This window comes from Dendropsophus ebraccatus, chromosome 8 (assembly GCF_027789765.1).
Source record: "Dendropsophus ebraccatus isolate aDenEbr1 chromosome 8, aDenEbr1.pat, whole genome shotgun sequence".
NCBI classification, from domain to species: domain Eukaryota; kingdom Metazoa; phylum Chordata; class Amphibia; order Anura; family Hylidae; genus Dendropsophus; species Dendropsophus ebraccatus.
In genome coordinates this window covers 98,221,911-98,249,424 of record NC_091461.1, presented here as the reverse complement: position 1 = coordinate 98,249,424, position 27,514 = coordinate 98,221,911, and the positions used below count along the sequence as shown (strand labels likewise).

General features: G+C 44.5%; 2 protein-coding genes and 1 long non-coding RNA gene across 6 annotated transcripts in view; 2 read left to right on the top strand and 1 right to left on the bottom strand.

The window, feature by feature from the left end:
• The window catches only part of CEP350 (centrosomal protein 350), a 50,477-nt gene extending 48,264 nt beyond the window's left edge, over window positions 1–2,213 (top strand). For all 3 annotated transcript variants that reach the window (XM_069981159.1, XM_069981157.1, XM_069981158.1), the window contains exon 38: window positions 544–2,213. In XM_069981159.1, coding sequence (XP_069837260.1) covers window positions 544–708 — 165 coding nt within the window. In that variant the 3' untranslated portion in view covers window positions 709–2,213. The remainder of the gene's footprint in view (window positions 1–543) is intronic.
• On the bottom strand, window positions 1,841–16,785 carry LOC138799672 (uncharacterized). 2 transcript variants are annotated; one of them, XR_011364295.1, is made up of 3 exons: window positions 16,560–16,785; window positions 3,568–3,795; window positions 1,841–2,157 (listed from the first exon to the last, which is right to left on the bottom strand). It is a non-coding gene; the product is annotated as an uncharacterized lncRNA (long non-coding RNA). The 2 variants fall into 2 exon arrangements; XR_011364296.1 differs by having other exon boundaries at window positions 16,693–16,785.
• Window positions 16,786–16,847: 62 nt separating this feature from the next.
• The window catches only part of QSOX1 (quiescin sulfhydryl oxidase 1), a 39,103-nt gene continuing 28,436 nt past the window's right edge, over window positions 16,848–27,514 (top strand). Inside the window, exon 1 of the mRNA XM_069981162.1 lies at window positions 16,848–17,125. Coding sequence (XP_069837263.1) covers window positions 16,888–17,125 — 238 coding nt within the window. The 5' untranslated portion in view covers window positions 16,848–16,887. The remainder of the gene's footprint in view (window positions 17,126–27,514) is intronic.

Genomic DNA, 27,514 nt, shown 5'->3' with positions numbered 1-27,514 from the left:
CTCAGTTGCCCCTAGCAACCAATCAGATTCCACCTTTCATTTTTCAAAGAGTCTGTGAGGAATGAAAGATGGAATCTGGTTGCTAGGGGCAACTGAGCCAGTTTCACTTTACACCATGCTTGATAAATCTCCCCATAGTCTTAAAGTGAATGTACCACTAGGTACATCGCTTTGGGTTTTTTAACTCAACAGACCGGTCCCGTTGTGGGGATGCCGATAGCGAGGTCCTTTTTTTTTTTTTTCCTAATTTTTTTAAACGCCGCCTGGTTCCCGTGCACAGCGCCGGTCTATTCCCGAGCATCGGGGGCAGGTCTGTCGGCCCCCAGTTTGACTGTGAGTGGTGCTCTTTCTGGAATAAAGCTGCTGGTCTTTTTTTTTTTTTTTTTTAAACTCTGGATAACCCCCTTTAAGTCTATAACACCCCCACGCCAAGACATGTACTGAAAATACTCGGCTGTTATTTGGACTCCAGATACCGTACAGTTTATGCCTTAGTTATACATCATGCATTATCTCCCTTCTAAAATCTTTTTTTCTTTCCAGGTACAAGAGCTGCATGAGGAAGAGGCGCAGTGGGTGAACTACGATGAGGATGAGCTCTTTGTAAAAATGCAGTTGGCTGATGGAATATTTGAGGCCTTAATACGTGACACCATACAGGTCCTTCAGAGCATCCAGAACAAGAGGAATCAATCCCTCCACGTGTGAATAGGCACTTGCCTGAAGCTTCATGTAATTGTGGATGCACCGGCTCTCCTTGTATAAGGAGAAGGAGTCACTGGGCTGGGCTGTTCCCGAAACAGTGAACCAGACCCTGAAGTGTTAATCTGAGAACGTGAAGAAGCCAGGAGGACTGCACCCAGACCTCCTCCTGTAACTAGAAAGTTCTGGACTTCATGCTGCACACAGCATTTTACTATGGGTTTTGACTTGATTTTAAATTATTTATGAATTTTCAAGGATCAGAAATAGAAGAGACTTCTTATTTTTTTTTCCCCAGTCTCTAGCTGTGACACTTTCCCGGTTGGTCTTAAGGCCATTTAAAGCGCAAGCAGACTGTAATAACTATATTAGCAAGCTGCATCTAGGTGGGTGGCTTGCCGCCCTGAAGGTTTGTGGTAGTGGAATTGTCAGTGTTTCTCCACCAACCGTGCATAGGGGTGTGTGACACTGATAAACAGTGCGACCTGACATGGGTGTGTAAAGCTGCCTCATCAAGTGTCCTTACCTACTTTCTTGCAATACTTGAATTGTTGGGTGTACAATATAGTGTAGGTGATAGCAGTCTCCCTAGAACGCTGGCATAAGAAGTTTCTTCAGATACACAGAGTAATCTTAGGACGATTGTGTAAGCAAATTATCATTCTAAAAAGGGCGTCTCCTCCACGATCAACATAATGTCAAACGTTTCACCTTAATTCCATACATTAGGGAGAGTATGTCAGTGCATTGCTTTCCTCGCAGTAGTGATGACACTATTGATCTGTACTTACAGTAACTCATAAAGTTCACTTTGCATGATTGAGGATAACGTATTCCAGAGGAACATTCTACGTCCTATGAGCCAACACTGAAGCTGCTCTTCACGACCTATTCAGTCTAATGCTTGAAGTAGCCACAACGACCAGCAAATGTTACAGGACGACAACATTGTTGTCCAGACAGAGGTCCCGGACAGGACGTGAGGATTTTATCAGTGGCTCCATGTGAAGTGCTTTGGATCACAGCCATAGAACTTGGCTAACTCGTTTGACAGTATTAAGCTCTTCCTTGTAAAAAGTTTTAGGAAACTTAAAAAGAATATATCACTAAGCAAAAGATTCCAGTAAATCCTTTGCAGTTTCGACACAGCTTTACTGCTAGATAGCAACAGGAAACTTAATACTTAGAGCTTGTTATCACCGTAGTGCATTGAAGAGTATACACGACATCCGTGTCAGAGACCGGCAGACTCTCCAACTGCTGTATAAAGCAGATGCTAGGAAGGCAGCGCCACCAGCTGGAGGGCCCGCAGGCTGCATCGGTGTTCTTTGTAGCAGTGGAGTGACATCAGCTCCCTATTCCTCCAATGCTGGTTACAGCTCAGGGGCCACTTGTACCTGTCATCCAAAATGCTGCATTGTAAAGTCCCTTGCTTTGTATAGCCTTGTGAATAACCTGCAGGAAAATGTACAGTAACAAAGCTGTAAATAAATATTGATTTATACATCTGACTCGGGGTGTGGTTCTGTCTTATAGGAGTCATGGCTAATGATACTAGAGTACCGTGGATTTGCTTCATATATGCAAGCGGCTTCCACCCAGTCTATTGTACATTTAATTACTAAGGAAATTAAGTTTTATTATTTCAGTTCTAGTTGGTGGTGTTGTCGGATGCAAAAGCCATGCTAAGCACAGTGTCTGGATACCAGCCAGGTGTGTGGAAAGCAAAGCTCTTAATATTACAATGTACATTACCAGGAAAAATCTGGAATTTGTACAGTCCAACAAATGTTTTATGGTATTCCTTACAGAGCTGAAATAGCTTCTTTAAGGACTGTCTTACACCCTTTTACAGTCTTTTGTCTGCATTCCTGATTCTGTGTTCCTTCTTCCCCACTGATATCGATCTCTTTAAGGGATATTCCACTCAAACATAACTTTTGATGTGTTTCTGCCCATGGTGAGACTAACAATTCATTCCATTTATTATCTATTCACTATTCGGCCTCCTTCCCCCAGTTCTGAGATTCTGCTTTCTGGTAAAGGAACAAAAAACTGTGTGTAAGCTGTTCTCTCTTTCTCCCCCTCCCTTCTGAGACAGCTGATGTAAACAAGTCCCTGACTGGCTTTATCTGTAATATTGTAGCTGCTTTGTAATGCTGGCAGGGTTATTCTGAGGTCAAGTTGCAAATGAACTCACTGTGAATCACCCTCCCAGCATTACCAAGAAGCTACCATGTTGCAGATAAAGCCAGTCAGGGACTTTTTTACATCAGCTGTCTCAGAAGGGAGGGCGGAGGCAGAGAGAGAGGCTTATACACAGATTTTTGTGTCTTCAGCAGAAAGCAGTAGCTCAACTGGGGCACAGAGACTGAATAGATAATAACAAGTATGGAATGAATTGTTAGTCTCACCATGGGCAAGCAACATATCAAAAGTTATGTTTGAGTGGAATACCCCTTTAATTCAGCCTACATTTCCCTTGATGCCTCTGACTTTACAGGGGGGAGGAGGAGTCTTCACTGCACTTATGATAGATCACATTTCTGGGCATTAGAATATACAAAACGCTGGGTGGGATCTCTTTTGATCAGTAGCATTTGTATTCCTGTACACTTAAAGCACTGGTGCTTCGTTTGTCAGGCGCCTAGCTATACAGTGGTGCTTCAAAGTTTATGAACTCTTTACCTTTTTTTTAGGACTTCTGTGAAAATCTGATATAATTTAAGTCAAATTTAGTAAATCGTAAAGAGAAGCAAATGAAATAAATTAGTTAAAAATATGGAAAGGGGGGAATGATCCAACCTTTAGGAATTGCCAACAATTTAAAGGTGAAATGAGTGCGGTATATAGATATTAGCAAACCTGCCGAAGGTTGGCGCTTCACCATCTCCAGGCAGCGGGATTCAACTGTTGATCATAGTTTGTGTTCATGTGAACCCGTACTTTCAGCAGATTCACTCATCTCTAATCCGGTATTGTCAGTCAATGGGATAACAATCATCTGTGAGTGGACGACTTTTTTTTTTAACTGATCAATCAAAAGTCGGATCTTCATAACACACGTGGAAGTAGCATGACCAAAGGAGATTTCTGAAAATAAGAAGAGTTGTTGATGCTTATCGGGCTGGAAAAGGTTACAAGATTATCTCAAAGAACCTGGTATCCACCAAATCGCTTCTACCAATCATATACAAATGGAGAAAATTATAGACCATTATTACCCTTCCCAGGATTGGTCGACCAACAAACATCACGGCAAGAGCAAAGCGTCCCGTTCTCTGGAGCAAAGATGACATAACTCATGCCTCCTAGGACAATCCATAAGCCCTGGAGATGTGTGGGACGTCAGTAGAAGACGTAGAACTGGTAATAACATACCAACTCTCTAGGTACCTGGCCACTGCGGAGAGCGTTGGTCAGGAACCTAGGCAAGGAGCTGCCAACAAAATGAAAGGGAACAAGCCCAAAAATGCTAAAGTAAGAAACTTTGCTAATGCATAGCAATTGCAATATTGCTTACTTTTGCATTATTCATCAACTATGAAAAGTTTTACAGATGAGAATTTAATAGTTGTGTGTAAAGGAACATTGCTGCCTGTCTGCAGTTTGGTGACAAGGAAAATTCTGCTTTGGACCTGATTTGCTGCATCTGGATAAGGACAGTGTGCCTTCATTGATGGAACAATTAATGGGAACCTTCCAACCCAACACCCGGGGCAGAGCCCGCCCAAGCCCCTGGTAGGGACCCATATACTTACCCCCTCCTGCAAGTCAGTATGTATGTATATGGGTCTCTATCAGGGGTCGGGTGGGCTCTGCCCCGGGTGTCTGGTTAGTTCTTTATTGTACCAGCAACGTGTGTGTGCGCTAATGGGAACGTGGGTCATGCTGCAAGAAAACAACCCTAAGTACACAAGTAATTCTACTGTACAATGGTTAAAGAAAAGTAAAGTTTTGGAAGGACCAAGTCAAAGTCCTAACCTTAGGCTGCATTCACACATTCCGTGTTCCGTGAGAAACGTGGAATGCCTGTAACGGAGTCTCCCCCACCCGGGCAGCATCTGTGTTAAGATGCAGGGAGCGGGGGAACTGTACAGATATGTGCCGCGCTGTAATGACAGAGCCGCGCAGCCAGATAATCGTTTAACAAGGGCTGCATGGACATCGTTACCGATGCCCTTGCTAAACTGGCATACATTACCTATCCATGGTCCAGGGCTCCTCCTGTGGTCCGCTTCTTCCCGGGTCCCGCACGCTGCAGCTTCAGAGCGTTCTGTCTTAACAAACAGATACTGAAAGCCAGTGTTTACATACATCGGCCGCTCACAAATACGTGACCTAATATATTTTCGACTTATTTGTTTGATTTGGTTCTCTGAAAATCTGACCTGGTTTTAGTGAAAAAAAATTATGCAGGAATGTAGAAAATTCATGAAATTTCAGATATTTACACCAGGCATTTGTTGGATCTGAATGCAGTTTCTGCAGTAAGCACAAAAACCATTGGAAAAAATCCTCCCATGGATTTCAGCAAGCTCCATTCAGATAAATGGGACAGTCCCACATATTTCTGCAACACATCTGCTGTGTGTGCTCTCTGCTGCCATCTCTGTCCATGTCAGGAACTGTCCAGAGCAGTAGCAAATCACTATAGAAAACCTTGCCTGCTCTGGACAGTGCCTGACATGGACAGATGTGGCAGCAGAGAGCACTGGGTCAGACCACTTCCTGCAGGACATACAGCAGCTGATAAGTACTGGAAGACTTGAGATATTTAAATAGAAGTAATTTACATATCTGTATAACTTTCTGACACCAGTTGATTTGAAAAGATTTTTTTTCCTCTGGAGTACCCCTTTAATAGGCTCAAGGTACTAAAGTAAACATTTCAGCATAATTCTGCAAAAAACAGCAGCAGCTTGTCAGCTGGATATGGGACACAGGGCTCTGTGTGACGTCAGCAGGTTAAGCTAATGTTGACACTGTGAGAGGATGTGAGAACTTTACCCGTCTCTGCTGGGGAATTGTTCACCTTTTAATTCTTTGATACATGTTGAAAAAGAGGCAACACGCCAAGAGCCTATACCGCTGCCAAATTTCCTGAATCTGTTCTCAGCAGGGTGTTCTACTGTGTGCGCCATTGCCATAAATTGTTCGGTCTGTATAAGATGTGTAAATTGATGAGTTATTGCTAGCGTGAGAAACAGCCAAAGAAGCTTTCAATGGTAGGATATATAACAATGAGGAGCACGCGCTCTCCCATAGACAGGTGGAATTCCGCCTGATTTACTCAGTGTGAACATACCCTTAAAGGCGAACATGTAAGCATCGTAGTATAACAGCAAATAAATTAAACTTCGGGGAAGGGGTGGGCAATAAGGCCACAATTCACGTCCATTCACAGCCTCTAATACTATTTTAATGGTGTTTGAAGCAGAAACTTTATTGCTGCGCACAGTAACAGTGCTCCCGGATAAGCAGTTGTGCCCAATATGTGCCTCCAAATACCATGTTTAATAAGACCTATCCCCATTTTGCAGGCTTTTTAAAGTAGACGTGAAATATTAGGTGGCCGAGCATCAGCCAATCAGGGCCAGGCTTGTTATGCTCCGCCCCCACCTGCTCAAAATTAGCTGCAGGAGTGGTAAGAAGATGCAGAATAGGGGACATTGAATATGGGAGTCCAGAGGGTACATGGGCTGTCTACAGAGGCGGAGGTATAAAGTATAGGGACTACTTGCAGACAGGAGATGTATACAGTATGGGGAAAAAAGTACAGAGGGAGGGGAGGTATATAGTTTGAAGACACAACAGAGCAAGTTTGTCAGCTCACCCCCATAATGCTGGTCTCTCCTGCAATGGAAATGGATCCCACAGCTCCGGTAAAGTGTAGAAAATTCATTGAAAAATAGCAAAGTGATAAAAATCACTCCAACGCGTTTCGGGTATAACCCTTAATCATGGCCATGATTAAGGGTTATACCCGAAACGCGTCGGCGTGATTTTTATCACTTTATTTTTTATTTATGTTTCAATAAATTTTCTACATTTTACCGGAGCTGTGGGATCTATTTCCATTTTTTCACATATAGTTTAAAGGCCTAACTGCAAAAAAGGGATGTATACAGTATAACAACTACAGAGGGAAGGGGGAGGTATACAGTATAAGGGCCTTACTGCAGAGAGGGGATGTATACAGTATAACAACTACAGAGGGAAGGGGGAGGTATACAGTATAAGGGCCTTACTGCAGAGAGGGGATGTATACAGTATGGGGGAACAACTACTGAGGGGGGAGGGAGGTATACAATTAAAAGGCCTGACAGGGGAGCTCACAGTATAGGAGCCTAACAGTGGGACATACAGTATGGTGGCTAACTACTGTATAGAGTGGGGCTGCAGTGTAGGGGTATACCGAAAATAAGTCCAAGCCCCTTTTTGGAGGAAAAAAAATACATATAACAATGTCTTTTTATTTAGAGAAATGCGGTAGAAATGCCCCATATAGTGGTTAGGCCCCTCTCTACCTCTACATAGTAGTGGGTTCCTCTCTGTGCTTCCATGGCCCAGTATAAGTTCGAGGTACAGTGGTTGGTGACCCCTGCCCTGGGAGACTATTATAAGCAATCTTTGAATGGCTTATACTGATAATTGCTATTCTACTGCAGCCATATTGTTGTTGGAGTGCTATTTTTTTTTTTGCTTTTTTTGTTAACCTTTAAAAAATTATTTTATTATAATGCCGACAGGAGCCTCAGTAGTGTGCCAGACGTGGGAGCCTGCCATGACAAGCACTTAACACAATAACAGGGGTTAGCACCATATGTCTGTCAAACCACTTAGATGCTGTGATCTCTACTATGGCATCTAAGGGGTTAAAAGGCCAAGGTCAGAGTTATCCCTAAAGTCAGCCATTACAGCAGACTTGTCAAACTCAGGCTCTCCAGCTGTTTTAAAACTACAATTCCCATCATGCCTGGACAGCCAAAGCTAAAGCTTGTAGTTTTACAACAGCTGGAGGGCCTGAGTTTGACACCCCTCCATTACAGTATGTGTATGTTATAATATGTACTTTAGATGTTGGAAAGAGGTTAATGATATGAGTACAGTCCATAAATCCCACCATCAACAAATGCTTGCTGTACGGGGGTCATGTAATATGGGGTCATTATGAATAAGATGTGTCAAGGCTTAAGTTACGCTTAAGGGAAGGTGACTGGATTTTCTTCATTGCTACTGATATGAGGCAGGAAATCGGTGACATGACTTACGCATTGTTCCGTGCTCCCGTCTTCCCCTCCTCTTGGCCGCCTTAATTATGGGATTTCCCTTAGAAATACAAACTAAAGGGTGGATCAGTTCTCAGAGAAAATGAACGAGCGAGATTAAAGTCTTTAAGTATTTACCAACCCTGTTTTCTTTTTGATAATACATCTTGTAATACTCCTCGATGGCGGCTAAACGTGTTCTGCAAGACTAGCAATCGGAGCAATCAATTCTTAGAAAAATAGGGACAGTACGTATCTAAGGTAGGTTATTGCTATCGTTGTATCGCTATAGGGCTTACATGTATCACATACATCGATCCCTGCTCCTAGTTGGGCTCTCAATCTCATTTGGATCAGCGGGGGAGCTAAATAAAACTGTGCGCACTAGAATTTTGGCTCCCATACAAAATAATAAATTATCCATACTCGCCTAACACACTCCCCCAGGGGTCCTCATGTGGGGCTCTGGCCACTACTTCCGAGATGTTGAAAGATCAAAATGAACAATTTCTCGCTTGTCGCTTGATGGTTTGCTGTGCAGGAGAGGTTTTCTATGGGGATTTGCTATTGCTCTGGACAGTTCCTGACATGGACAGAGGTGGCAGCAGAGAGCGCTGTGTCAGACTGGAAAGAATGCACCACTTCCTGCAGGACATACAGCAGCTGATAAGTACTGGAGAACTTGATATTTTTAAACAGAAGTAATTTACGTATCTGTATAACTTTCTGATTTGAAAGGAAAAAAAAAATGCCAGAGATCCCCTTTAAAACCATATACACTCTTTTACAGTGCCATACATTTCTATCATAATTCCATCACCCCACCAGATCAACATTGTACGGCTTACTAAATAATACCATGCTGACAAGACCAAGATAAGCATCAACATGTAATAATTATGAACTCATTATTTTCCTTTCGCCTCCATTGTTTGCTTATCTTGTTTCGGATTGTTGATGGACACCCTCAGTATCCTCCTACTTCTGTGGGTAATGATGATCAAGGAATAACTACATCCTACAATGTGTAATTGAGTAATAAAGCAAAACATTATTAAACAGTTCTGGCTGTTCATGCAGCATAATCCTCCAGCTGTCTGTGCTTTGGCTGCACCAGCTTGTGTATGAGTTCTGTCTGCACAGAGCTTAGCACGGCAAGGGTGACAGCCATTCATTTCATACCACTGCAACCACTGCGCAAAGTGGCGGAGTGCCGGAGCACTGGGGAAAAGAGCGGCTTCTTGTGACCGCAGCCCTGCAGCCACTGGAGTGGTTGGCAGGGCTGGGAACCAATGTCTCTTTACTCTGTAAGGGCCAGTTCACACGGAGTAAAAGAGGTGGAACTCTCCATCGCGGAATCCTGCCAGCCTCCGTGTCATACTGGTGCCTCCTCTTTCTGTGCCTCTCTGCGCGAGCCCTCCCATAGACAGCCAGTATAACACGAAGGCTGGGGGGATTCCATGGCAGAGAGTTCCGTCGTGGAATTCTGCCTCTTTTACTCTGTGTGAACTGGCCTTAAAAAGTAAGGGCCCTATTCCACCGGACAATTATCGTTCGCATAATCGTTAACGATTAACTATTTTAAACGACAGCTATTGCGAAAGACCTGAAAACGTTCACTTATTTCCATGGAATGATAATCGTTACTTATGATCGTATTTGTGATCGTCTTTTCTTCGCTATTGCATTCGTATCTACAGCGAACGACCGAACAATGTCTTATTCAATGCGAACAATTTGCGAATGAGCAACGATAAAAATAGGTCCAGGTCTTATAAAGCGATCAATGATTTCTCGTTCGGTCGTTAATCTTTAACTGCATTTCAACCGAACGATTATCGTTTAGATTCAAACTATTTAACGATAATCTGAACGATAATTGTCCGGTGGAATAGGGCCCTAATTGTAAGGATTCATTACAAGTGCTTACAGTTAAAGGGATAGGCACCCGGCAGCAAAGTGGAGCCCTGGCACTTGCTTAGGTTCACTAGCCTGGGACCAGATGATCTATGGCCCAGTATAAGTTCAAAGCACAGTGGTTGGTGACCCCTTCCCTAGAAGACTATTATGAGCAATCTTGGGATTGCTTTAACTGATCAATGCTTGTATATTCTTCCTTACTGGGTTGGGTGAGAGGCTCTGGCTTAAAATCTCTGTTCATCCCAAAGGTGTTGGATGGGGTTGAGTGCAGCCAGTCATGTTCTTCCACACCAGACGCCTCCTCCATGACTTTATGCCCTTGTTTTTTGCACTGGAATACAATCATGGTGGAACAGAAATGAGCCGAACCCAAACTGTTCCCAAAGAGTTGGAAGTATACGATTGTCTGTAATGTGTCTTGGTATGCTGAAGTCTTGCGGGGCAGGGGGTAAAAAATTATTAATTCTAAATTAATTCTAAAGCTCCCCGCAGGATATACTGTATCTCGACCTGGCTGACGGATGCCCTGCTCAGCCAGTCTGTGACTGGGGCGGGACACCGCTGCAGTCACTGATTGGCTGAGCAGGCTAAATCCCACCCGTTTATGTCGTCGAACGCGGGTCATGACGTACCCTGAACCCAGGAGAAGATGACAGGCGGCAGGGTCCAGGAGCTCTGTCATGCAGCGTAGTGTGGGCTCGGGGAGTGGTAAGCATATTGTTTTTTTTTATTTTCCACCATCCCCTGCCCCCCGGACTTCTCCTTTCATGATTCTCCTGCACCAGAACTACGGGGCCTAAGCCAAACCCTGAAAACTACCCCAGTGTTATCCCTACTCCACAGCTGGCACGAGGCAGTCCGACAGGTAACATTCTTCTGTCAATCCCAAACTTAGAAGTGAGATCTGTCACTCCACATAACACATTGTTACAGAGTCCAGTTGCTTTAAACCACTACACCTGCTCGGCATTGTGCTTGGTGACATGTTGTGCTGATTTTGATGCCACATAAGGTTTGGATTGACAAAAAGTAGGAGTCAAGGAGCCCCTTAGTGGAAAGCCTCGGGGGATCTGGTCCATTTCCAGTTTTCATTAAAGGGGTTGTCCAGCGAAAATCTTTTTCTTTCAAATCAACTGGTGTCAGAGAGTTATATAGATGTATAATTTACCAATCGCGGCTGAGCAGCTAATGAAGTGGCAGAGGGGGGCTGGCATGAGGGATGGCTGGAACGGTCCGGCTGGCCTCCTGAAGATGACGTCGTTGACCCAAGATGGCGACCGAGTCGACAGCAATTCAGTAAGTATACCGCACCACACTTCCGGGGTGGGGGGGACACAGGGAAGGGGGCCATTCACTTAAATAACACACATTACAAAGTTGTATAACTTTGTAATGTGTGTTATGTAGTGAATAAATGTTAAATGCCGCACTACCCCTTTAATGTCAATGCGATTACCTACTGAATGAGCATTTGCACGCTTGTCAGCTGATGGCTGGGCCTATTACACAGGGCAGTATCCGCTAATAATTGCCCAGACGTGCATCAGATGTTGCACAGGCATATAAAAATCAACAGGCACTTAATAACATGTTATATAGAGGACAGTGGCTTGGGTCTGTCTGTGCAGGCCTTAGGGAAGGGTTGTACATACATTTGATCTGACTACAGAGATGAATGATCAATAGTAATAATAGTAATTAGTGATCAATCTGATGTCACTGGTGTGGTAAGAAAACAATGAGAAACATTACAATGTATTTCATAAGGATAAGACAATAGCTTAAGGCCTTGTTCACACAGCAAAATTGTTTACAGTTATTGATAGTAAAACCTGGAGCAGAACCTTTAAGGGGTAGTTCAGCAAAAAAAAAAAAAAAAAATCTTTCAAATGTAATTTACTTGCAGTACTTATCGGTTGCTGTATATCCAGCAGGAACCGCGGTATTCTTTCCAGTCCGGAGAGCAGGGGAGATTTTCTATGGGAATTTGCTACTGCTCTGAACAGTTCCTGACATGGACAGAGGTGGCAGCAGAGAGTACTGTGTCAAACTGCAGAAACACACCACTTCCTGCAGGACATACAGCAGCTGATAAGTACTAGAAGACTAGAGATTTTTTTAATAGAAGTAAATTACAAATCTCTAGAACCAGTTGATTTTCTTAACTACCCCTTTAAGTGGTACCTGTTATGATATTTACTCGATCAGCATCCAGTCGCTCCTGCCCGCTGTAAGTGCATAACTATGGACAGGGGCGTAGCTAATGTCTCTTGGTCCCTGGTGCAGGAGGTCAACCTGGGCCCCCCCCCCCTTCCTCAACCAAGCGATGCTATTGGTATATACATATATATATATATATATATATATATATATATATATATATATATATATTATAAATCTCAAGACTGATATTACCAATAATACCAGTCAGTATATGGGAAATATTATCACCATACATATTACCGCCATACTGTTACTAACCAAATCCTATATACTGAGACCAATATTACCAATAATACCAGTATAGAGGAAGGAAATATTACTGCCACACCACAACCACCATATTGTTACTGACCAGATCCTGTATACTAAATCCAATAAAACACAGTACCAGATAACAAGTAACAAATAACACCGCCATATACTAACACTGCCACATACTGACTAACACCACCGCTGCTACTTCCTAACACCACCACTACTGACTAACACCACCGCTGCTACTGACTAATACCACCGCTACTACTGACTAACACCACCGCTGCTACTGACCACTACCACCGCTGCTACTGACTAACACCAACACATAATGACTAACACCGCGGCTGCTACTGAATAACATCCACTGTACACAGATCACTATCAACTCATCCAGTCATATAGAGGTGGACGCAGCTGTACACAGGTCCTGTACACCATATACATTACAGTGCAGTTATATCAGGTGACTCACATGGGATGTCTTCTCTGATATGAGTTCTTCCCTTTTCATCTTCTTCTTCTGTCCTGGGCCATCATGAGAACTTCTCCGAGCCACGAATCCACAGAATCTGCCAGACAGACATATTAGGCTCCTCACTTTGTCACCATCCTCATCTCTTTACACACTGCACATCTGTATTGGCCCCTTTACACCCTCATTTAGTGGGTAGGCTGACTCTATGGGACCCCCTTATAGTATATGCCCCCCACTATAGTACATGCCCTATTGCATACACTCCCCATGTAGTCTCCTTTATAGATGGCCCCCATGTTATCCCCCTTATAATGGCCCCCATGTAATCCCCCTTATAGATGGCACCCCTTATAATCCCCCTTATAGATGGCCCCTATTGTAATCCTCTTTATAGATGGCCCCCATTGTAACCCCCTTTATAGATGGCCCCCATTGTAACCTCCCTTATAATCCCCTTTATAGATGGCCCCCATTGTAATGCCCTTTATAATCCTTTTATAGATGCCCCCCATTGTAACCCCCTTTATAATCCCCTTATAGATGCCCCCCATTGTAACCCCCTTTATAATCCCCTTATAGATGCCCCCCATTGTAACCCCCTTTATAATCCCCTTATAGATGCCCCCCCATTGTAACCCCCTTTATAATCCCCTTATAGATGCCCCCATTGTAACCCCCTTTATAATTCCCTTTTAGATGCCCCCCTTTGTTATCCCCTTTAAAATCCTTTTATAGATGGCCCCCATTGTAATCCTCTTTAAAATCCCCTTATAGATGGCGCCCCTTATAATCCCCCTTATAGATAGCCCCTATTGTAATCCCGTTTATAGATGGCCCCCATTGTAACCTCCTTTATAGATGGCCCCCATTGTAACCCCCTTTATAGATGGCCCCCATTGTAACCCCCTTTATAGATGGCCCCCATTGTAACCCCCTTTATAATCCCCTTTATAGATGGCCCCCATTGTAACCCCCTTTATAATCCCCTTTATAGATGGCCCACATTGTAACCCCCTTTATAATCCCTTTATAGATGCCCCCCTTTGTAACCCCTTTTATAATCCCTTTATAGATGCCCCCCATTGTAACCCCCTTTATAATCCCCTTTTAGATGCCCCCCTTTGTAATCCCCTTTGAAATCCCTTTATAGATGGCCCCCATTGTAATCCCCTTTAAAATCCCCTTATAATGGCAGCAAGCCTGTGCAAAACAAAACAAACACACAACTCACCTGACAACTCGCTCCCCCGCCGTGTCTCTGTCCTCCTCGGTCTGGCTGTCGTCTGCCGTGCGGCTCCCGGCTGCCTGGCTTTGGCCCATTCCTGGACGCACACGAACCATAGAGCTCTGTGCACACCGAGGATGTTACTTCCGGCACAGAGGTCACTGCGCGGTAGCTACGCCACTGACTTTGGATAAGACCACGCTGGTTTTGTGCACAAGCCCCATTCTGATCTAATAGGGCTCGTGCATAGAACTGACCTTGTGTGGTTGTGTTGATAGTTACCCGAATTTGTCCCCAATAGATGTTCAATGTTGCAGATAATCCCAGCAACACTGCGTGGTTGTTAGGGAAGCAATGGTTGGTGTGCGTTATAATGAATATCTAATGCATTATGCGGAAACACAGCCAAGGAACCAGTTCCCAACACAGCCCACCCCCCCCCCACCCCCCCCGGTCCATTATTCTTGTTATGGGTGGTAATTGCCAGTGATTGAATTCACCATTTGCCAAACCAAATTCTATTCATGTGTCATGATCTGTGTAATAGTATATTTGTACTATAGATTTATTAACGGACAGACATTATACTGTAGGAGAACTAATGCCAAGCCTTTTAACCCCCCAGGTAACCAGTTAGTGCTTGGAAACCTGAACATGTATAAATACACATTATGCTGTCCGTATGTCTAAAGAAGTTGGATGCAGCCCTAGGGCTACTGGGAAAACATGGATACGGCCATAGGTCTCACCCCAACACTCTCCTCGCCATGGATTTGTGGCACGGCATCAGGATTTGGCTATGTTCACACAATGTTTTTCTCAGCTCCGTTTAAAATTACTCAAAATAACGGACGTAATTTAGCAGCCTGGCCTCCCCTGCACTGACAGGTGTTTGTACATTATTCTAGTTTGGGGTCACTAATTGGACTTTGGATGCGGCTTAATTGAAAAGTCGATTGAATTTAATAGTAAAAAGAGAGAAAGAACAGTGACAAAAGAAAAACTGTGTGAACAACTAATAAAAAACGTCCCCTGTTTGCAAACGACGTCCGAAAATAATAATCGTGTTCATTTCATTTTGACGTCCGCGGTAAAAATGTCCGTTATTGAATACACTGTGCGCATTGGACGTCCGTCTTCCCATTGACTTCAATGTATTGCCATTGTAGTCAGTTATATTGCAGCAAAAAATGATGTTTTTTTAAATATCAAAATCGGGCGCCTTTTCTCAATTTTTTTTGACGTTGTGTGAACATAGCCTGTGTCTATTTCAATCCTCTGTTGTGGACTACAGTGAAAGACATTGGGCAGTGGGACTCTTACCTATCCCCCGAGCAGCTATTGAACTTAAAGGAAAGGAAAAAGCATAAAGGAAAAGAAGCAGCCACTTTATCCAAAAACATTTACTATTATTATCCGCTATACAGCTGGTGGCATCGCTAAGCTTGGTGAACCCAATAATACTTTAAGGCGTACAGGTGAGATTCTCCCCCCCCCCCCCCCCCCTCAGAACTAAAACTCCTTTCCTACAGGTCATGATGGGAGTTGTACTTCTGCAGTCTGTGGCCATCCAGGTTGCAGAATTACAACTCCCATCATGACCTGCAACCTGGGTGGCCACAGACTGCAGAAGTACAACTCCCATCATGACCTGTCAGCCGGGCATGATGGGAGTTGTAGTTCTGCAAGCTGTGTGACCGTCCAGTTGTTGAACTACAACTACATCATGTCCTATTTTTTTTCTTCTCATCAGGAAATCCTGAAGGTTTTTCCTGATGGTTTTCTGAAAGAAAAAACGGATTACTGTCAGGAAATCCTGATACTTTCCTGATGACATTTGAGGCCTCCTGATCAGGAATTCCTGACAGTAAAAACTGACACTGACGTGTGAATGGGGCCTAAGAGAATCTGTGTAAGCTGCATATGGTTGTGTTCGGACTGACCTATAGAATAACCATGTCATGTCGCTGTTACCATATAGTGCATTCTGTAGACACAGGAACCCCCCAAACGTTACCATATTGCATTCTTTTTTGCGATTTCACCAATTTATATCTTCATAAATAATATATTTGGGATTCCGTCATACATGTTATGGTAGAAGGAAAGACGCCATTACACAGTACAACTATTCCTGTAACAAACAAGCACTTACATGGCTTGTAGATAGAAAACTGAGAGTGCTGGAGCTCTTAGAAGGGGAGGAGGGAAAAACGAAAGCGCAAAGATCAAAATTTGTGCGGTCCACTGGGTCATTTTGGGACTGGTCCTCAAAGGGTTAAATGACCTGAGTTGCAAAGCCACACCCAAACTGAGGGCAAGAGTCATGCTGTTTCTCCATGTTTTTCTAACCCTGGATATCCCCTTTAAGTAAGCAAACTGCTGCCCTATTTCCTGAGGGGACAAGTGGCTTCTGTTTGCCCGGTCCATGGGGCTCCCAGCAGTCAGACCACCCCCTACCAGCTACCTATCCCCTATGCCGTACCAAAGATATGACTTTTAAAGTCCCTGTTGTGGGCGGGGTTACCGTCTGAGTACCGCCCTCTGCGCGCACACTTCCCGCCCCTCTGTGCTGTTGTGGGCGGGGTTACCAGCAGAGTACCGCCCCCTTCGCTTACAGTTTGCCGCCCTCTCAGCTGTTGTGGGCGGGGTAACCGTTCGAGTACCGCCACCTGCGCTCACACCTTCCCGCCCTCTGTGCTGTTGTGGGCGTGGTTACCCGCATAATACCGCCCCCTTGCGCCAGGTGGGCGTGCTCATTGCTCGCCACCTTCCCCCGGGATGTCTCCTGCACAGTCGGGCTCGGAGGTGTCATGATGCCGGGCACGGTGCTCAGAGTCCCCGCAGTGTGGCTGCTGCTGCTGGCGGGGCTGGTGCCGGGACACGCTCACCTGTACGATGAGGAGGACCCGCTGGTGTCTCTGGAGATCGGGGGCGGGGGGCTGATGCTCAACTCCTCCAGCTGCTGGATCGCCCAGTTCTTCGCCAGCTGGTGCGGGCACTGCCAGATGTTCAAGGCGAACTGGATGACCCTGGCGAACGACGTGAAGGGTGAGCAGCACGGCAGTGCCCGGTGTGATGGGCATGGATAGGGGGATGGGCACGGATAGTGTGATGGGTATAGCTGGGATAGTGTGATGGGTATAGCTGGGATAGTGTGATGGGCAGTGATGGGATAGGGGGGTGGGCAGTGATGGGCATGGATAGTGTGATGGGCATAGCAGGGATAGTGTGATGGGCATGGATAGTGTGATGGGCATGGATAGTGTGATGGGCATAGCTGGGATAGTGAGATGGGCATGGATAGTGAGATGGGCATGGCTGGGATAGTGTGATGGGCATGGATAGTGTGATGGGCATGGATAGTGTGATGGGCATAGCAGGGATAGTGTGATGGGCATAGCAGGGATAGTGTGATGGGCATGGCTGGGATAGTGTGATGGGCATGGCTGGGATAGTGTGATGGGCATGGATAGTGTGATGGGCATGGATAGTGAGATGGGCATGGCTGGGATAGTGTGATGGGCATGGATAGTGTGATGGGCATGGATAGTGAGATGGGCATGGCTGGGATAGTGTGATGGGCATGGATAGTGAGATGGGCATGGCTGGGATAGTGTGATAGGCATGGATAGTGTGATGGGCAGTAATGGGTATAGCTGGCATAGTGTGATGGCCATGGATAGTGTGATGGGCATAGTTGAGATAGTGTTGTACAGTGATGGGTATAGCTGGGATAGTGTGATGCCCACATAGCTGGCTTATGTAATGCCCAGCACTGGCAGAGCTGCTTATATAACCCTGATTGATATTAATGTATGCAGTGTGCTGGCAGCGATGCCTTGTTACAATATACAGTAGCTGGGCATGGATTGTGCCCATACTGAGCCCATGTGGCATGCCTTCTCTTAGCATTGTACCTAAATGATCGGACTCCCCTTCCTCATGTGATATCAGATCTGGTCTTTGATTACGGACACGCATGGTCCCGTTACCCATAATGCAATGTGAAGCTGTTCCTATTTATGCGCATTGATCTGGTTGGTCCGCTGCCTATTGATATAATGATTATCAGTAACAATCTGAACAAGGCTCTAGTCAGTATCAGTAATTGTTTTTTGTCTGTAATACTGGAAGATTCCCCAAATCTGTGGTCATTTAGTCTTGTACAAGTCTGAGGGTTCCCATTGCCTGGAATAGGACCGACTGTGCAGAGTTAAGTTATCTATATGGCCAGACTGTTTCTCTATCAGGCTTGTTGATGTTGTGATGGGGTGTGCAGCGCTGTATTGTTACAGGCTATTGTCTTGTTTCGGAGACTTTTATTACCAGTTGTTTTGGATCCCGACTTCCACCCCCGTCTGTGTTAATATTCATTGACTATTGTTGCACTCAGCAGGGTTCCTGGAATGTTCCTCTCGGCTGATCCTAATCTGCAGGGACGGTGCCTTGTTTTTTGACTTTTTATTATAAGGCTGTGTTCACACCAGTATTTATAAAGTGGGGGTGACACCAACACCGAAAAATTATAATGGAAAGATTTGCACCATTTTCTGTATGTTGGACCCGCTCATGGCGTGAAGCTAGTCTATATGTGACTTCATGGAGCCGTCCCCTCTGTTTTCCATGTGCATGCATCTAAAACTACACCCCTTGTGTTCTCGAATGGCGGCGCAATGTTCTGCATAGCCATAGTAGTTGCAAACACACCTGGAGACTGCAGTGTGGAGACGTGGCCTAAGGTTGCTTTGGGATTGAATATCTGTGGTGTATATTCTGCACCATTGTGTGGATTTATTACATGCAGATTTGGCAGTGAATTAATGTTAATATTTTAAAAATCTCAAATTCAGATCTTGTCCGATCGCTATGTGCTCCTCTGGCGGCAGCTGTCAGGAGTCCTCCATATGCATTAGGTGGTTGTCTGGTACCTGCCGACACATGTCCGTAATATATGTGTATTTGTATGGTTGCCTTTACTATAGTTCCCATGGCTTGCTTGATACATTCAGGGAATAACAGGTTAATCTGTTCAGATATGACATGTTAGGACTTCTTTATCTGTACAGAACAGAGTATCATGAGTGCCATGTTAAAGGGGTATTCCAACATCATAACATTAAAACTAAAAAAAAGTGATACTCTCCTACCCTGTTCCCCCATTTGTCCATTGCTTGTTCCTACAAGACGTCTCTGCAGGACCTGTCCATCCACCCAGTCACTGACTAAGGCTGTGGCCATTGTTTCGCCAAGGTCCTGCTGAGACGTCCCATTTTTGGAAGCAGGAACAAGTAAGTGGTGGGAAGGAGGAGATCAGATGGCATTGGAATATGAGCCGTGGGGGGAACAGGGTAGGTGAGTATCACTTATTTTTATTTATATTGCACCCCCAGCATAATATGATTTTTTTTTTGCTACCTCTTTAGTATATAACGTCCTGGACACTTCTGTTAACACATTTTGGGTCTTGGATAGAGTTTATCTGTTTTGTTACCTAGTACATGGCACAAACTGCTATCCTATCCAGCATCCAAAAAAAAAAGAAGAACCAAATGACAATAGACTGCTTGTCACCATCTTTTATTCTCTCCCCATCTGGCTGCAATCTCTATCTCACTGCAGGGGACGGGCTCCATAGACATATTCCATATTGTACGGTTAGTCCGATGGATTAGCCCAGCTACTCGTATGATGGCAGAAGCTCTGTAATACTAATGGGCGAACATCAGAGAGCGGATCTTCTGATTATGCAATGTCCCTGCCGGTCTGTGATAAACATTCACCTACCGACTTCCTCTTCCACTTGTTTTTTTAGCAGCCGGCAGTGTTCTCTCTTCCCTTTGGAGGTCTGTCTGCCATGTCGCTGACTTGCACATCTAAGCTGAAAACAACAAAGCTTCGCAATACCAGTTTTATGTTTTCTTGCAGCGTGCTTGCGTGACTTTTAAGTGGTTTGCTAAGTTCTGACATTATTAGTTTTAGCGTACGCCATTGGCGGTAAATGTTTCTAAAAAACCTTTGCTATCACTGCTAAAGGCACCAATATTAATGTAGATATCAAGAATGGCTCTCAAAGGGGTGATCCAGGCTTAGAAAAACCATGGCCGCTTCCTTCCAGAAACAGCACCTCTCCTGTCCTCAGTTTGGGTGTGGGATTGCAGCTTAGTTGCATTAAAGTGAATGGAGCTAAATTGTAATACCACACACAACCTGGGACAGGGGTGGCGCTATTTTGCAAGAATGTAGCTGTGGTTTTTAAAAAAAATCCTAAATAGCCCCTTTAACCTTGTGGCAGACAGGTGTCCATGCACACATAGTACATTCTCCCCCAACATCATCAGTCAGGAGGTCCCCATACCCTTTAAACAGTTGATGGGTGCAGCCAGCTTTTGGCTTAACGTGAGTGTTCCACTTTGTGTTTTTTACATGAACAAACTGGCATGAAGATGCCAGTGGCACGGTACTTTTTTTTTTTAACTGCAGCCCAGTTCCTGCTCATGGCATCGGTCTATTACCGAGAACTGGCCGGGCATGAAGCACCAGGAACAGGCCCGTCAGCCCCCAGTGTGACTATCTCCCCTCTGTGATGCGGCTCCATTGATACTAAGGGAGCCACATCCCAGAGGGGAGGGGGTTTCATCATAATGTGGGCTGGCGTGACCGTTCCCAGTGCTTCATACCCGGCCAGTGCTCGGGAATAGACTGGTGCCGTGAGCTGGAACTGGGCGGCGGTTCAAAAAAAAAAAAAAAAAAACGTTTTTCCACGCTGGTCTGTACCTGATGATACATTTGTTTTAAAGGAGAAGTCCAGTGAAAATATTTATTAAAGTATTGTATTGCCCCCAAAAGTTATATAAGTCACCAATATACACTTATTACGGGAAATGCACATAAAGTGCTTTTTTTCCCTGCACTTACTACTGCATCACTGCTTCACTTCCTGGATAAAATGGTGATGTCACTTCCTGGATAAAATGGTGATGTCACTTCCTGGATAACATGGTGATGTCACGACCCGACTCCCAGAGCTGTGCGGGCTGTGGCTGCTGGAGAGGATGATGGCAGAGGGACACTGAGGGACACAGGGCTGCTCAGCCGCGATTGGCCAATCGCGGCTGAGCATCTGATGACTCTAAAGAGTGTCGCCGGCACTCAGGATGCTCGGAGGGATTCGGCCGGGCCGTCCGAAGACGACATCGCAGACTGAAGATCGGAGACGTGACAGGTATGTATAGCGCACCACACTTCCGGGTACACGGGTGGGGGTGGTGGGACACTGGGAAGGGGGCCATTCACAGACATAACATACAAAGTTGTATAACTTTGTAATGTGTGTTATTCGGTGAATAATTGTTTACCGCCGCACTACCTCTTTAAATAAAAATTTTCGCCGGACTTCTCCTTTAAGTGTATGGGCACCTAAGTGGGTAACAATTTTTATGGACTGTTTGGCTGACACTGTAGGTGATTCTATTCGGTGAGCACAGTGGTCGGGACTGCCCTTTGGCAGATGGTGCTGCTGTTACATACACATTGTTGTATATAGTCCACATATACGTCTTGGTGTCAGAATATTAAAAAATTTTAAAAATCTTAGGAATTTTGTGTTTTCATCTTTTCATTTTCTAAATGTTTGGTTCAAGGGCTACTCGCATGGGAACTATCATGTCCGGATCTGTCGTCTCCAGACCTGGGGCTGTCTCTTATAAGAATACTAAATTGTTTGTGCAGAGTTCCTGGTAGTTTGGGCAGCTGTGGGATGTGTCTCCATGAATATGTTACTTCCAGAGTGAAGAATGCCTCTTTTGTTTCACACGTTCTTATGTAGCTGGCTGACCCAGAGCCCACCAGTGTTCAACTTTGTCTCTTTGGGTGATAAGTTAGTAAGAACTTTTCTAGACATCAATAGAGATGGGGCTTTAAAGGGGTGTTAGAAAGTTATATAGATTTGTAATTTAATTCTATTTAAAAATCTCCAGTCCTCCAGTACTTATCAGGTGCTGAATGTACTGCAGGAAGTGGTGCATTTTTTCCGGTCTGACCCTGTGCTCTCTGCTGCCACCTCTGTCTGTGACATGAACTGTCCAGAGCAGGAAAGGTTATCTATGAGAATTTGCTGCTGCTCTAAACAGTTCATGTCAAAATTTTTTCCAAAGTTCCCCTTTTAAATGTGCATTATCATAAAAATGTTTCCATGTAGTAAAAACATCTCAGAATTGTTGATTGGTTGGAGTGTCCGTGTTCAGCCCTTGACTGATCACTAGAACAAGCAGGAAAAGTGTGTGCTAAGGCTAGGTTCACACTGCGTTTTTGCAATCCGTCTTTTTTATCCATTTTTTGCAAAAAAAAAACAGATGAAAAAAACCGGATGCATTGGTGTGCATCCGTTTTGATCAGTTTTTCCTTTGACATCCATTGTAAAAAAAAAAAATTGATCAAAACGGATCCGTTTTTTTTTTAACGGACACAAAAAAGGTAGCTGACGTAGTTGTGTCCGTAAAAAAAAACAGATCCGTTCTTTTATAATGCAAGTCAATGGAAAAACTGATCAAAACGGATGCACACAAATGCATCAGTTTTTTTTCATCCGTTTTTTTTGTGAAAAACGGATAGCAAAAACGCAGTGTGAACCTAGCCTAAGCATTCTGGGACTGTCTGTTTGACAGTGAGGAGAGAAGCACTCAGCCGTGAGCTTCTTTCCCAGGTTCACTTTAAATCTTATACAATTTATATGAATGTAATACGAGAGGATTTTTACATCCATATTACGTCCCGTTCCAACCTCTAGTCCACAGACCCCAGCTGACGGCATCCTAGAGCTCTATGATTATGATAGGCCATCCATATCTGATAGGTAGGGGAATGACTCTCAGCACCCGGGGTCGGTCAGCTGAGTTATACTCTCACAGCACATCTTTGTTACTTACATTTGGTAGAGCGAAATATTGCAATTATTTCCATTTACTTCATCGTAGTTCCAGGCACAAATACCAAACAGGTGTGATTCTATTTCTGGTAGACCTTTTTTTTTTTTTTTTTTTTTTTTTTTGTTTTGGGGGGGGGGGGGATCAGCATCTGAGTGAAGGCCCAACTGAAGGGTCCCCCAGTGAACACAAGTACTGCTGGTCCCATGCCCCCTTGTTTGAATGAAACCTCTGTAGGACTGGTGCGCTGTTTATGTTCCATAAGGCATGGCCGCTCTGCTCCTCTTCATGTACAGACATCTGCTTCCCATAAATTCACAGGAAATCACCGGTCAGATTCACATAATAAAACTTTTGTTTTTTTACGAGGCCTGGCAGGTGGGTGGCCCTGTCGACTTTTTGGGGTACCTCTGTATGCCTCCAATTTCATATAGACTTTTCTGTTCATGGAGAACACCATGTAGTGGCGCACGAGGCGCTTATAAGTCATGTGTACATGGAGCCTGGGGCCCTTTTAACATTGAAGAAAGGTGCGCCACATAAAGGAGAACGGAAAGACAAACGTAAGGTAACATTATTAACAGAGAGATACCTTCAGAATGTTCTAGACCAGGGGGGTCATTGGTTGCTAGGGGCAACTAAGACAACTCTACTTTACACCACTTTGATAAATCGCCCCCTATGTGTTCTAGTAATAAAAAGCTTAGCTGTGGCCCGGCCCCCAGAAATGGGGAGAATGAGAATTAGCTGTCTACAATGTAGGGGACTCGCCAAGACTCGATAACAGCAGTCGGGACACTAAATACACCTATCTGAAGTGTTAATTATGTGACAGACTAAGCTTTTCTATAGTGTCCTCTAAATCTCAGCGTCATGCATTTAAAAGGAAACTATCAGCAGGTTAGATGGGTCTAACCTGCTGATAGCACCCTATTGTGCACGGGGCGCAGAGGAGGAAGCTATGTCTCTTACCTTCCTCCTCTGTGCCGTTCCCGTGCTGTAAGCAGTATAATCCTCTGTCTGGAGCACCTTAAGGAGCTCTGCCCCGCCCCCACAGCACAAGCCTGCTAGCTCTATTGATTATCATTAGAAGCAGTGCGCGACTCGTGTAATGGGGGTGGAGCAGTGCTCCTAATGGTGCTCCGGACAGAGGATTATGCTGCTTACAGCACAGGAACAATGCTGAGTTTCCCCATTAAATGCATGACTTTTAGATTTAGAGGATTTTATAGAAAATCTCAATCTGTCACATAGTTAACCCTTCAGATAGGTGTACAGGTGCATTTAGTGCCCCGACTGCTGTTGTTGAGTCTTTGTGAGTCCCCTTCATGGTTCACAATAGAGATGAGCGAACCTGGAGCATGCTTGAGTTGATCCGAACCCGAACTTTCAGCATTTGATTAGCGGTGGCTGCTGAACTTGGATAAAGCCCTAAGGTTATGTGGAAATTATGGATATAGTCATTGGCTGTAGACAACCTTAGAGTTTTATCCAAGTTCAGCAGCCCCCACTAATAAAATACCGAACGTTTGGGTTCGGATGGACTCGAACCCGAACCCGATTCGCTCATCTCTAGTGCACAACTATTTCTCATTCTCCCCATTTCTGGGGGCCGGGCCACAGCTGAGCTTTTTATTACTAGTACACATACACTCTAATAAGTAACACAAAACATCCATAGGTTGTTTTCTGTGTCCCTCTACTTTCTTTTTAGGGATGGCATGTGGTGGGAGAAGGGGTTACTGATGCCCTGTATTTGCCAGGTGCTGGTGAGCTGATATGAAAGAAAGCAGCAGCAGGATGACAGCAAGGGAAGGGGTTACACTAGGCAATGAGCTGCTACTGTTGCTGCTAAAGAGCTAAATAAAGAGAGAGGTTTACACTGCAGGACTTTAGACACATAGCAGTAGGTACATTGGTAGTTACACAAGGGACAGCTAACCTGAGGTTTATCAGTGGTAAAAGATAGGAAGGAAGCCTTGAATTACCTTTAAAGTGTACCTGTGGTTATAAAAAAAAATTTTTTTGATATGTCACAGAGACATGCCAAGAGTTTTAAGTAGAGATGGGCGAATCGCCAGTCTAATCAAAGCGAATTTGTTTGATCCGCAAGCGGATTATCAGCTTTCTGACTTTTTACTCTGTTCCACTCCATGCTGCTCTTCCTCTGGTGCCGGGAAAAGCTGGAGCCAGTCCTGGGACACTTCTTCCAGTTTCTCAGGACTGAATACAGCTTTTTCCCAACACATGGGGTGGAGCGGCAGAGAGCAGAACAGAGCTGAAAGGCAGCAGGTTGATAAGTCACTTGCCGATCACATGAAGCACTTTGCTTTGTTTAGATGGGCGATTCGCTCAGCAATAATCACAACTTTTGGCATGTCTCTGACATGTCAAAAGTTTCTTTTATAACCAAAGGTACATTTTAAAGGTAAATCAAGGCATCCTTCAGGAGAACGAGCAGGCAGAAAACCGTGCTAAGTGCGATCCTCTCCCGACTTCGTGTCACGTGATGAATCAGGCTCCGTCCCCCCCCCACACGCACACACATATACACACACAGCGCGGGGAGCGTACATTATCTCAATCGGCACGGTCTGAACACTCAGACCTGCACCGGACAAAACTTTTATTAGAGGTTATTCACACAAGCAAAACTTTGTGGATTTTGTTGACACTTTTCATGCGGTTTTTAAAACACCCATCGGTTTCAATAGAAGTTTCCATGTGGAATCACACAGAAAAGTGACATGTCACTACTTTCCCAGTGCAGAAAACTGTGTCCTTTTGTACTGAGCTAAGAAGCGTGCAGATCTTTATGCTGAATCTGTGCCGATTACTGCATCAAGATGAGGATTTTTTTTTGCCCATGTGACCATGGCCTTAAATTACCGCACAGATCCTGAGTATAGAGATTGTAGCGAGGGTCAAACATGGAGATCAGTGTTTGTATTAGAAGGGATTTGGGTTGTAACTTCTGCCAAGGTAGGAATCTGTGTGCATAATATCTCTGTGAAATCACAGCACAGAATGTCAGCCTTGGGTAAATAATTACGAAGGGAGGAACAAATATTATTTTCTGTGAAATTAAATGTATCAAAGAGTAGAGTCCAGCTTTGCTTTTACAGTCATTACAGCAGTAAGGAGGACATCTAAGGAGGACATCTAAGAACAGTACTGAGCAGTGTAAGGTGTGAATCAAGCACTCATACTTACTATAAATTCCTATGGTCACTCTTCAGTCTTTCCACTTCTGTCTTTCTCTGTTTTTACCTTCTCCTTTCCTTCATTCCCTTCCCCATTGGTTTCCATGGGCAACATAAGAGATTGCGGGGTGTCCGACCTCTATGCCCCCCCGGCGATCTCCAGATTGCCCTTCCCGCTATTTTGTTTTGAATACAGGCGCGGTACTGCACGCTCTATTTAATCTTTATGGAACTGCGGGTCACGTGCCGACCCGCGGCTGTATTAAAAATAAAAGAGAAGCCAAGGACCAGATACAGCGATTGCCGAAGGCACGGAGTTTGGACGCCCATGCGATCTCATACTTATCCCCTATCCTCACGAGTTAATTTTAATGATGAGTTTGAGACGGAAAGAAGAGCAGAGAAGGAGCCTGATAAGTGTAGAGAAAATGGGAATTTCCTCTAAGGCCTAGTTTACACATATCCGGCAATCGGGCGGCGTTTCCCTCTGGTGCAGGAGAGAAGCACCGGAGGGAAACGCATTTCTGAACTGATCCCATTGTTTTCAATGGGACTGTCCATAAGATGCGTTGTCACTTTAGTGCCGCCGGACTGACCATACGGGAGAACGCAGCATGCAGTGTTCTGACGTACAGCCAGCTTCTTTATCCGGCACTGCATCCACTAAACCCTATGGAGCGCCGGAGGGATATCCAGGCATGATGGGAGTTGTAGTTTTGCAACAGCTGGAGAGCCAAGGTTCCCTACCCCTGCTATAGGGGTTATCCCCAAGTCCTGCTGCCCAAGGTAGAGGGCTCTAGTGTGCTGCTGCTGGGATATATAGATCGCCCCACGTAATGCCGTATAGGAAAAAAAAACTGATGACAACTGATTATAAACGTATGGTAACTGATAGAAGCTGATAGTGTTTTTTTTTTTTGTTGTTTTTTTTTTTAGAAAAACTGATGACAACTGATGCCTTTTTGGCATCAGTTGTGACATCAGTTGTGGTCAATTTTTTACAGAAAAACGGAAAGATATATATATATAATAAGATATATTATATTCACTTTGATTTATGTAAAGTTTGTTGAAATGACAGTGACCATATTAGTAGCGTGCTATTGTCAGGGTTGGCATAAGTGCCAACTACATATAGAGAGGGTTCTACTATGCTACAATGTTACAGATAAAGCCAGTCAGGGATTTATTTACATCAGCTGTCTCAGAAAGGGGGGGGGGGACAGAGAGAGAGGTTTACATACAGATTTTTGTGTCTTCAGCAGAGAGAAGCAGCTCATAACTGGGGAAAGGAGACTGAATAGATAATAAGT